The 13,020-nt window shown below is 37.1% G+C and overlaps 1 protein-coding gene across 1 annotated transcript in view; it reads right to left on the reverse strand.

The window, feature by feature from the left end:
* Positions 1 to 483: 483 nt before the first annotated feature.
* S1PR4 (sphingosine-1-phosphate receptor 4) overlaps positions 484 to 13,020 on the reverse strand; it is a 20,385-nt gene continuing 7,848 nt past the window's right edge. Inside the window, exon 2 of the mRNA XM_044053744.1 lies at positions 484 to 2,075. Within this exon, the coding sequence (XP_043909679.1) occupies positions 865 to 2,055 (1,191 nt within the window). The 5' untranslated portion in view covers positions 2,056 to 2,075 and the 3' untranslated portion in view covers positions 484 to 864. The remainder of the gene's footprint in view (positions 2,076 to 13,020) is intronic.

Below are 13,020 nucleotides of genomic sequence, written 5' to 3' on the forward strand. Positions count from 1 at the left end.
TATATCCACTAGCAAGAAATGTTTTCACCTTTTGCAAATTTTTTGACATCATAAAAATAGTATTCTATAAGCACTTTTATGTATTGGCTGCTTGATATTAGATATGAAGCATTAACCACCAAAACCAGTGTTATTCATGGGTTTGGTTCCTTTATATGTGGGTGGTGCACATTTCCTGCCAGCGTGTGTAGCCACAGTACTTTAACTGATATGTCTTCATAGATATTAAAAAATAGTGAACTTTATACAGTATATGGCAAGATTCACTCTGTAATTCTTTGTATGATAGAATGAAAATGTGGCATTAAGTATATGAACCCAAGCTCTTGTGAAGGTAGGGATAACCATTAATACTTGTATACAAAGCTAAGTCTAGCTATATGTAATACAATTACTGCATTACCATGCTTGGAGTGGACAACATCAACTAAAATTTACTTTACCATATTTTAAGAAAACATTGTAAAGAAATATGCACACTGATCCGAAATTAGCAGTTCTTTTATTCTAAGGATGTAAAGGAGGCTTTTTTTTCAAACTGTGAGTGTTACCTTTGAGGATCAATTTATTTAATAGTGCTTGCTGTACCTACATTAGTTGTTCATCTTAATCTTTCATTCTTAATGTGTCCACTTCAGGTGATGTACATCAAGACATGTTCCTATACAAGTAAGCATATTTTGTAATAATCTATCACCTGTAAAGGTAAATCTCTGTTTTAAAAATGAGCCCGTCACGGTATTGGCTCATACATTGCAATTTGTTTTGTTAACACTCATTTCATCTGTAATGTCTTAACATTGTACAAGGATCACACAAACTCTTGTATGATGCTGGGTTTACAGAATATGATACACTTTATAGTCAAGGTGGACTCTGTGATAACACAGCAGTTTCAGTCAAGTTGGAGCTAGAAGAAAGAACACGGCTTCTCCATTTACGAGAGTCATGTGGGCTAGTTGGTTGTGATGTTTCTCCATTTGTACTGGTGCTTAATGCTCTAAGGTTTCGAAAACTCTCTCTTATTCGAAGTGAACTTTCTGTAGAGTTTCCTGCAGCACTATCAGAAAATGTCAAACATTCCATGTTTTCAAAACATCCAACTCTGATACAACAGCAACAGAGAACATTCAGAATTGCTTTTCGGACTTCCAAACTGCCTAATGAGTAGATCATTGGATTGAGGGCAGAGTTTAGAACAGCCAATGCAATGGCCCATTCACTGTTGTGCAGTGGACCACAGGGGCTTGACTTACAGAAAACATCCATTAGCAACAGAGCAAAAAGTGGAAACCAGCAGACAATGAAAGCTCCAAAGATCAGGAAAACCGTTTTGAGAAGTCTAAAAGATTTCTGCCTGCTACGTGTGCTGGCCACTGTCTTGGATTTAATCTGTACTAAGCGATAAATTGATGAGTAGAAGAAAACTATTCCTATTAGTATCACAATAAACATTACCACACAAAATAGAATATAATGTTTGGAATACAAAGGCAGAAGAGTTGAGCAGTTCTGAAAATCACAAATACAGTTCCAGCCAAACAGAGGCAGTAGTCCTATAAGGAAGGCTAAGGCCCAGCATAGTGCAATGAGGCTATACACACGATAAATTTTCCTTATTTCAGTGTGCAAGATGGGTTTGATCATTGTACAATATCGTTCTACTGCTGTCAGAAGCAAACTAAAAATGGAAGCTGCTAAGGAGACAAAAAGTGCACCTTCTCTGATGAACCACCAAGTAGTCGTTAGTTGGAAGGTCTTTTTACCTGACATGAAAAGGTTCATTATATAGGCCAACCCTGTTAACATGTCACTTAAGCTGATGTTAGCAATACAATAGTAGACCCAGCTGCGGAAACGGGTATTGCTAACAATAGCAATGAGTACCAAAAAATTCTCTAGAACAATGAAACAGCTGATAGCGAAAAACACAATCCATGCGATGTCTACACCTTCCCCGGGCTGTCTGTTTTGCAACTTCCCAGTGTAGTTATAGTGGAAAAGGATCACACTGGTGTTTCTCTGGTAGCAGAATTCGGTGCCATATGGATCCATCTTCTTCAGAGAAATAACACCTATAAAGGCAAAGACAGATATTGTACTTTGATTTTCAGTAAGCAGCAATATCCTATTGAGTCAATGCCTCATTTTAAGTGGTGGTTCACAGTAAAAGCAATCCAGACAAAATCTATCAAGAAGTATAGACATACAAATAATAACAGTTTAACCATACAAGCAAGATGCTATGGTGTTCAGACAACAGACTAGGTCACCAACTCAAGCAAACAGTATGACACAAAGTGTAATTATAATGCTTGACAATATTAAATTTAAACAAAAATCCAAAATCAGTGGGTACCTATAGCCTAGATATGCCAATGGCATGTAAGACTGCATAATTAAATGTGTTGTAACAAAGACATACTCTTAAAGGAAGAAGATTATCTGATGTTTCTTGGTACAAGAACAAATCATCCTTCTGTGATGCTGGCAGTCTGAGTTCGAACAGTAGCTTGAGTGTCTGAAGGTTCCTCAGGGAGGGAAGAAATTATCTAATTAAACTGACTTATTTGTCATAGGGATAGACAAGGGTGCTCTGCTAGTGGAGATTGATGAAATTGCACTGGATGCTACATAAATAATAGTGGCATAGCACCTTGTGAAGGTTATGAAATTAAGTGATGGGCTCAATTTGCATGTTAATATAATGTCCTTAAGTTATACAGTTGCCCTTTCCTATTCCTTGGGGGTGGGTTGGGATAGAAGAGTAAGCAAAAAATGGTTCATACCTACAGTATGGATAGCATAGCTCCTTACAAGCAAAGTTCTTGCACCTGTTAGTAGGATGAGTATGTCATAATGGAGCTGTAATGCGGACATCAACATCAAATGGTCGATCCTATATGTAGCTGGGAGAAAGTGTTTTAAAAATGTAAGCAACACAAATGACCAGGCAGGAGACAATGAGAGGTTAACCGAAGGGCTATATTTAACATTGCAGTGATGCTGGACCACTTCAGGAGTAGCTGCAAAGTGATACATTAAAATGGATTTAATAACAGTGCAGCTTATAAGATAATTTCTGGGCGGGAGCAATCACCACTCTCTTCATGGAAAGTGCTTTGCCTCCTACATCCCTCAAATGTAGTCCAAACTATTCACACTCACCTCTCCTAATGTCTTCATACCTCTCTATCCCTGTAGCATAACCTATTCATTATGGCTACATACTATCCAAAACGCTCTTCTAAGCATGATTCCAATTTCCATGCATGTTTTGACATTGCAAAATACTTCTTGAACTAAATGTTGTAACATATCCTTGTGTCTATAAATATGTTTTGTTAATTTCTTACGTGATTCTATTTTCCCAGGCTGTGCCTGCAAATGATCCATTGACATAAGTGCACTACCCCAGTAAACAAATACAAATAAATAAATAAAAAAAATAGATTATGGCACCATAGATAAAACATTGTACAACCCTGGTTAGAAATATACCAGTCAGAGAGCCAGGGCAAACACCTAGTACTGTATGCCTTTATGTGGCACATCCATATTTGAAGACAGGATGTCGTTTTAGAGTCAAATAATCCATTATAAATCTGAGAATAGAGGTGAAATTTGCACTGACTGTGTGTGTCCAGATTCAGTGTTTCTTGCACTGTCAGAGCTGAATTGTGAAGGACAGCAACAGGCTATCTTGAGATCATTTGCAGAGTTTGCTGGAAGGGGATCTATATACTGCATAAGTGCTTCTCTCTTTGCAGGGTTTTAGAGTTTTATTAAATACACCAAGCCTGCAGGGTGGCACCTGTCATGTAATTATACAGATGAGTCGTATGCAAGGTCATACACAAGCTTTGCCTGAATGTTTTACCAGTATGTAGCTTTTGGACATATTGAAGCTAATGGGTACATTATTTTTGTTATTCGTTTCTTTGCTTAGCAGCCCTGCATTATGTTCTTTTTTTCTCATTTATTACCAATAAAGTAATTCAGAACAGGACCGTGGAAGAAATGTTGATGCTGCTGCTGGGTTAACAGTATTTTTTTTACCGTTCTGAGTCAAAATAACATGCGGTAACATTATTTGCTCCACCCTAGTACCTCTTTTCCAGTAATGGTTTCAGAGGCAGAAACAGGAAGACAACAGGAAGCAAGGGCATACTGCTACAAACCACAGTGATAGGCGTGTTTTACTTCTATAATATGCCTTTTGTTGACTTCAGATGTGCAAGTTGCATTATTGTAGATATCCTAAATTAGTAGAAACCTGTCATAAAATGTTAATGTTATAACTTTTTTTAGATACAGATATGAGATAGGTGAAACAGAAATGTAGAACCACATTCCAAGAATGTCTAACACTTAATGCAGAGGGTTAAGGTTATGAGCTGCTGGTAACAAGCTGCTTTTGTAGTCCAGGGTTTGATTCCTTCATCCTCCATTTGCATACTATGAAACTCTGGGCAGGTTACTAAATCAGAGAGTGCTGCCAGCAGAGTCAGTAAAAGGTCCATGTGGATACTGGTTAATAAATAATAATCCTGGCTAATAAATAAATGTGGATTGAATCTCTTAAACTAAGCTCTTCATTAAAAAGGTCCTAAAAGATACTACCATTTGAATGAAGGAATGTGGGCTGAAATTACTATGGAACCCAACAAATATAGTCTGTATGAGACATTTAAAACAACATCAACAGACTGGACTGATAAGAAACAAATTCTTCCTTTTTAACTTATATGAATTTTCCATTGCATTGAACCTAGAATTTTGGGTACTTTTCTTTCAAAGCCTCACTGTCTCATAGTGGTTGCTTGCTCCTTTGTCAGAAGCATTAGAATCATAGTTCTAAAGTTTCATTGCACATACCATGATTAGAAGGCTGATAAATGTTATATTTATTGTCCAAAATGTTACCAGTACTGCTCATAGTAGCTAGTAATAGATTCCCAGCCTGATTCTCTTTGCAGTGTAAGCGAGACAGTTTTCAGAATTCAGTTTAATGCTAAGGGGGTTCATTGGCTATGTACATTGCATCTTCATTACCTGTCTCTGTCTGTTTACATTATACATTCAGACAAGTACATAAAACAGGCAAGGACCACTACAGTCTGAGAACTGAACTAAGGTAACGTCCATAAAAATAAGGCAGATATTTTAGTGCACAGGTACAATAAAGATAGCAAGAGACCGAGATGTTTTCACAAGTAGCGTAAACTGAATAGCTGCAGAATTTTGTCTTTGCAAACTCAAATTTTGCTTACACTCAGCGGCCTAGTTGCAGGCTTTCATATTGCAGTCATCTAAACCAACAGTACAAGTTATTTTAAACAGATGATGTTTTGGGGTATAGTGGAATCCACACTACTTGACCGTATTTATCTTGGTCATATGGTTAAATGCACCCCACAACCTGCAGTTATCTACTTTTCTCCCTAAGCATTACTAGTACCTCAGTCAGATAGTTCATTGCTGTTTCTTTTCAAATGCCTGTGTGATGACAGAACATTTAAAAACTGTGGTGCTCCCTGAGGTGATTACCCACACTTCACTCTGCAAGTTTCAGACCGTAAGTATTTAGCACCTTATCATTCTTATTGGTAGTGGCATTAACTGTATAACTATATTCAGTTTATTTGCTTTGGAAAAATCCATTTATTATCCCACCACTGTTAGTGTAGATGTGTCCCAGCATCCAAGCTTTGATTTCTTTGTCCTTCACAAATAAGTCTAACCTTCCATCTTAACTGCTTCATCTCCAAATAAAAAATGACACCAGTATTGTATTCTTAAGTGACCTAAAGACACTTTGCACAGCACATAGCTCATCACACTGGCTTGTGACCCAGTCTCACCTTATGGGGTGATAGAAAAAATACCTATAGTATCAATTTTCTTACTGTCAGACTTTTAGATAATGTTGGCATTATCCCTGTATCTTTTCCTCAAATATCTTAATGCTGTTCATCTTTTGCCAGGAACCAGTCAGTGGTATAATGGCTGTCAGTGTGATTATTTTGAAGTAAATTCTCTGAAAGCCACTTTCAGCATTAATGGAGTTTGCTAGTTTCCTCACTGTTGTGTAACCTTGGAGTTAGTGTGTGTGTATGTGTGTATATATAAATATATATGTATATATATATATATATATATATATATATATATATATATATATATATATATATACATATATATATATATAAATAAACACACACATTTCAGGGGTACAGTACAGGGGGGTTTGCCCATCTGCAAAAAAAAAAAAACTTTGAGGAACTCAAAGTAGATGTCAGCAATTTAGTTTTATGGTAACTGCACTCACAGAAAACTATTTTTGTGAGTTACATTGGTGCCACACCTCATGTCAGAAGGAGTCGACCAGTCTGCACAAGCACAGACCTTTGAAAAACAAAGCAGCACTGCTCATGTAAGAGTGCCCACAAGTGGGTTCAATAACTGGAATATCTCCATGTAAATATATGCAAGTACAACACTAAGTTAGCAAATGAGCATGATCCTCAAAACTCATTTGACCAAGTGTTCACACAGGATACCTTTTAGCACAGCCAGCAGATTGTGTGAAACAGCACAATAAGTAAACAAAGGAGAGACCTCCAGAAAAGTAGTCAGTACTAAAGTAGGCAAGGCAATTACAGTATTTAATATGAACCACAAAGAGAAGTGGACTGTTTTGTGAATTCACACTTTGACACAGCTGATAATGAATTAAAAAGGGGTAGCAGTTTTTAATGGCTGGACATTGGTCCATATTAAGAGATACAGCACTTCCCCATGAGCAATACCGTTGCGTTAGTGGGGCAAGAAGGGCCTTGTGTTTGAACACTTTGATGTTACCAGCTCAGTCCATCGCACTGTGCACTGCTATTAAGAGAGCATGCCCATTACTTATTTCATAAATTGAAGGTCTTACTTATGTAGTAGCTGATGTTACTCCTTAAGCCTTATAAAGCTGGTGCTTAAGTCCCCCCTGTGAATTCTAGAATGTAGCCCCTGCTCACTGATGACTAGCTGATTCTTTTATGCTCTCTTGGCTAGGATAAGGACATCTGCACACCAATGTTTCCTATTTACAAGAAGCTTTGGCAATCCATTTAGCATGTCTGTACTATTAAAGTTTTCCCAAAAGCATCCACAGATGGCACAGGAAAAATTATTTCCAACCTAAATGATCTTTAAGATACTATAGCCTTTCCCAGTGAAGCACACACTTTATATTTTACCAGTACTATAGTAACTCCTTCTTAAGCTTCCTTACAATAACTTCTAGAATTACCTCAATTTTATTTTAAGGCAACCAATAAATCAAGCATGCAGTATTTCCTAGCAAAAATACTGACTTCAAAATGTAGCCCATTCTTCCACTTTCTATATATCAGGTGTCCTCAAATGGGCAGTTCATTATTACGCAGTTTCCTTACTTTTATCCTTAATCTTACTCTAATGACAAAAATTGTCCTTTCCAGTTTTAAACATTCACTAAGTATCTGGCTCCCCAAAGTTCTCAACCCATCTTCTCCTAATAACTACCACCATATAGCTAGCAGTTGCCCAATGGTAAAAATTCTTGAGAAAATGATTTACACCCAAGTTTTGGATTATATCACTGCATATGATTTGTTATTAGACAAATAGCATAGAGTTGCTGTTTGACAATCAGCATGGATTTAGGCCAAAGTCCAGCACCGTAACAGTATTTTACTCCTTAATGGCCAGTCTATAATAATGTCAAAGAGGGTATGCTTACTGGTGCTGTATTCCTTGATCACAAGAAACCATTTCAAAATGTCAGCTTTCAATTTCTTCATCATAAACTGCACACAATTAGTTTATTTCACAAAGTTTTACTATGATTTGAAAACGTCCAATCCAACACAAGATGTACAATATGTGTCAACAATTACTAGCCAGACATTGAGAACCAAATAAATAAATAGATAAATAAAACAGCACCTTGCAACTGAGCTTCTAACTGCAAGTGTGGCTGCAGTATTGCATTCATTTATGAAGCTGCAATAATGCCCATGGCTTCTTAAATGAAGGGTGAGTACTGCAACTGCACTCCATCTGCAACTGTCAATTGTACCCTGTAACACTTTGCACCCAGGGCAGATGCCCACATTGACCCACCTTTGTTATGGTTCTGCATAACATCCATAAGAGTAGTCTTTGAGTATAAATACTGGGTCTGTTTTTTGCCCCTATTCATAAATGACCTCCCGTTCAACTTTTTTGCAATATCAGTTGTATCCTTTAAGCAGACAATGTTGTGTCTCAAATTCAGAGAACACTGCTATCAGATCTTGTCTGTCACATGATCTATGGTTTGTGTAGAATTGTCTGACTGCTAACACATGGACAGTAATTACTCAAAACTCCAGCATAATGATATCTGGAACTCAACAAAAAATAGTTTATGCTCTCTTATTAGTAATAATAAACCCACTTGTTATGCCCATTGCACTCACTACATTCACAATCAGACTTTGACCTTTAATAAACATGCAGTAGCTGAAGAAAATAAAACTATTTCCCAGCTAAACATTTCATCCAAAGTTTTACATCTTGCAAGTAAAAAAGCTAGAAAACTGATTGCTAATAATACATTAGCATTACTGCTAATTTTTGGCTATATACCCCCAGTTATTTCACTAAACTCACATAGAAATATCTACCTTCTACAAACAGAGAACAAAATTATAAAGTGTAGTCATTTGCCACACCACAGGTTACACCAGTGCATAACCATCCATAATGCTATGTGACTACCTGTTGAACCTAGAGCAATGTTTCTGCCAAATACCCCCACTTAAAATCTCCTTATTCAACAGGAATTGCAGTTACAAGCCAATGAGTAATGATAGCCTGCAATTCATTAGACACTTTATACACACCACTGCCTTTGCTGTGAGAGCTTTCTTTAAAATGGCTCCTTAAAACTGCAATGGATTGCACCAAATCGTGCTTTAGGCTGAAAGCCTGCTTTCATGTAAAAAGTTTTTGAAAGCACATCTTACGAAGACTGCACAATGTAGATGTTTTAAAAAGGCATTCTACTTACCTTAAAAAACCTGTACACTAAAGCAAAGTATAAAGCGCATAAAGGAGCTATTAGGAAGTCAGTGGTATAAAGACAGTTAATTATGAACTTGAAACAACCACTAAAACTAAAAACTACAAATATTTCTTCAACTATGTCAGGAAGTTAAAATCTATCACCCAACCATATTCAGAGCTAGTTCACAATACTACTGCATACTATGACCAAAAGGAAACAGAGAATATCCTAGATGACAAATTTAGTGCAAATGTTATTCCTCCCACAATTATGGCCATTCCACAGATTACACAATCCCAGTTACCCCCTTTAGTTACTATGGAACAAGTTCAATCAGCCATCTTAAAAGCTAAGAGCACCTCATCCATTGTCCCTGATAATATACCGGGTTACCTAATTATCAATGCCAAATATAGCCTATCGGAACTGTTATGTAAAATCTTCAATATAAACCTCCCCACTGGTTATGTTCCTGAAGCCAGGAAAATAACCCTTGTAATTCCATTACACACGGATCACCCAAACATGGGCTCTGGTAACTACAGACATATTAGTGTAACTAGCCTCATATGTATAGTTATGAATCATATTATCCCAAACCTCATTAATGTGGGCATTCAAAAATCTCTCAGTACTGGACCCTCATCAATTTGCCTTTGTCAAAGGAAGGTTATGCCTCTTAAACCTCAATAATTTATTTGCAAATGTAACAGAAGCAGTGGATAGCGTTTATGCACATGCATACAGCATATCTGGACCTAATAAAGTCCTTTGACACTTTGCAGTCATTACTGACAGACATGTAAAACTGAATCTAAATCTTTTTTTTTATATTGTGTGGTGGATAACTAACTGGCTGTGTCACAGAACCCATTTGGTTAGAATCGCAGGTGCCACTTCTGAAAAGTTAGTAGTGGTATACCACAAGGCTCAGTGTTGGGCTCTGTTCTAGATAGCATCAATTTCTCAGACCTTCAGGCCAACCCCCTAACTTAAATTATCTAAGTTTGTAGACAACTATAAATTGCATATTATTATTCAATCTTCCACAGCTACATAATTGCTCCAATATTGGTTAGACCAAGTTAATAATTGGTGGAAGACAATGATCCCAAATTACAAATTAAAAAAATGTAGAATTGTTCATTTTGGTAAAAAAGAATATATACAAGGAGACTCTGGCACCCCTCTCCTTGTACTCAGACTTTTATAGACTCCTCCATAGAGATCTGTGTCTATCCTTTCAAGCCGTGAAAGATCTAATCCTCTTTGATCTCCTATTCCTTCACTAAACAAATGGTATCTTAAATACTCAAATAAGGGTACAAAGCCTAACCAACATGACCTACATGGACCGACTCAAAGCCCTGTCTCTATACTTGGTATCCTACAGACTGCTAAGAGGTGACCTATGCCTGGCATCCAAGGTATCCTCCAGCCAGTTACTGATGGATTTACTGCACATCAGCAAGTCAGTTGACATAAAAAATACTCCATCTAGGGATCACAGCCTCTTTTACAACATCAATGGAATAGTTTGGAGAAACAAGTCTATCTTGCAGAGGATACTGCTGCTCTTGAACAGATTTTACATCCACATAAAACAAAGTAGTTCATCCCTCTTCCTATTCAACAACTTGGACCTATGGTTGGTAAACAGAAAATTTACCCATGCACTGCCCCTTGTACTACTTATGGACAGTGGTAGTTCCTAAATGCTTTATCCCATGCATGGGTCCCCTCAAATTATCTATGGTATGATCCCAGTTATTTTCAATAGGGGTGCTGTATAATTATTGACCATGGGGCAGATAAGGCCAATCTCTAGCTGAATGGGATATGTTACTTTGAGTACAAACATTAAATTGGTTAGGCTTAAAATGGCCCACAAGGGCAGCTAGCTTAGTACTTACCTATGAACCTATGAACTTGGTTAAAGGAACTAAACCTTCATCAGCAGATAAGACATTCTGGCTTGATAGAGTCACATTTCTGTGTTTCTCTCGCCTCTGGAACAATATTCCAATGTATGTCAAGCAGAGTAGCATCCTTGCCCTTTCAATGTAAACCTAGATTATTGGATGGACAGCCTCAAATTATCCACTGGTCTGTCTTATCTTGCCTTCCTTGAGACTGGGTGGAACTTTTGAAAATTTTTTTTGTGGCTTGGCTTGTAATGGTTTTGTAACCAACTGATTGCCTAGTATGTACCAATGAATATGTGAACTTGGCTGCATCAACTATTACTTTCCAGTTATATGTATACCTCCCTAACCAATGCACAATCCATACATCGACTATGGCTGTTGACAGAATTCAGTCCCTTAAATATTGCAAATAAGTATATATTAGCTGCTGTCTTAAGGTTGTCAGTACTTTGCTATGGTGCTGTATCAACTCTTTGTGAGCACTGAAGCACAGCGATTCCACCATAATTTTATCTATCTTAATTACTGTGATATACCTACCATTGTGTTTACTTGCAACTATATGTTTTTCTTGTACCCCTGTTTTCCTGTAGCTCTATTGTATGGTTTTGTTTTTCTGTATATACATTTTGGATAATCATGCCTTTTTGAGGTGTCTCCTGGCTCTAGGTCCAGAATATGATTGAAAATTGTCTTTGGACCAATTCTTTTACCTAGTTAAGAAAATTTAAATAAATAAATAAAACTGCTCTCTGCTGCTGTAGTAAGCAGCATGTCTACCACATTCCCTGACCAGTATCTTCCTTCTAGAATCCTCTACTGTTTTACCAGTGCTGTAAAAAATCCCACACAGTATTGCCTGTCATATTAACTCATCTTCTCACTTTTCTTTGGTCTCATCATTTTAATTTTATTAATCTAGTTTGAAGTTCATTGCAGCCATTTTATATGTTAGGCTTACATTCATTAGCTCTTTCTAAGATGTTGCTGTATTGCTCTCATTCACTTTTATTGTAGCTTATCTCAGTTAACCTTAATTTTTTTTTGCCATTTCTGCTAAAGAATAATCTGCTGTGTTTTGCTCAAGTTGTGCTCATCTGATTACACCAGTATTTTCCTGGAACAGTGTCTGAAGCTAGGCCCACATCTGCCCGGTTACATCTTTGTCAGACCATGCACAAAAGATTACAAGGATACATGATTATAGATTAACTCAGATCTATGAAAGGGAAACAAAATTAACCCCAGGACTGCCCCCTATACTACTAATGGATGGAGGCAGATCATAAATGGTTTATTCCATGCAAGTCTCCCCTAAAAATGTCTATAGTATGATCCCAGTTATTCTCATTAGGGTAATATATAATTATCGACCATGAGGTAGGTAAGGCCAATCTATAAACAAATGGGATTGGTTATTTTGAGCAAGAAAAGAAGAATTTGCTAAATTAAAATGGCCTGCAATGGCAGCTAGCCTAGTACTTACCTATAAACATATGCATTTATGGGATATATTTACTTAATTGACACAAGGTACAGGGTTTGATTCTCACCTTTGAAGGGAAATTAGCTAGGCTTAAAATGGCCCACAAGGGCATCTAGCATAGTACTTACATGTGTAGTAAGACAGCTAATATATTGTTTTGTGTTTGGACATTGTGCTTAATATATTTCAAAGAAAGTGGGTTTGAACTAGGCAGGATGAAGCTGGGGAAATGAGTAACTGAATAGCAAGTGCATTAAAATGACAACTTGGGTTTGGGGATGGGAGTTAAGCTGTGTGTGGACAGGGAGTAGAGTAATATGCAGAGACTTATGAGGAAGGGAATGTACAAATCTGAATGACATACATAAAAAGTTTGAGGAATGACATTAATTTCATACAATGCTGTTAAAAGGGAATATTGAGATTTCAGAGGTGGCAGTGATTGGGATATGTAGTAATAAGGAGAGGGATATTGCTGTAAAGGGTTACTCATTCTTTGGGGATTGGATGAAGGAATGGTA

This window comes from Protopterus annectens, chromosome 13.part0 (genome assembly GCF_019279795.1).
Source record: "Protopterus annectens isolate FY-2018-M chromosome 13.part0, PAN1.0, whole genome shotgun sequence".
In the NCBI taxonomy this organism is placed as follows: Eukaryota; Metazoa; Chordata; order Ceratodontiformes; family Protopteridae; genus Protopterus; species Protopterus annectens.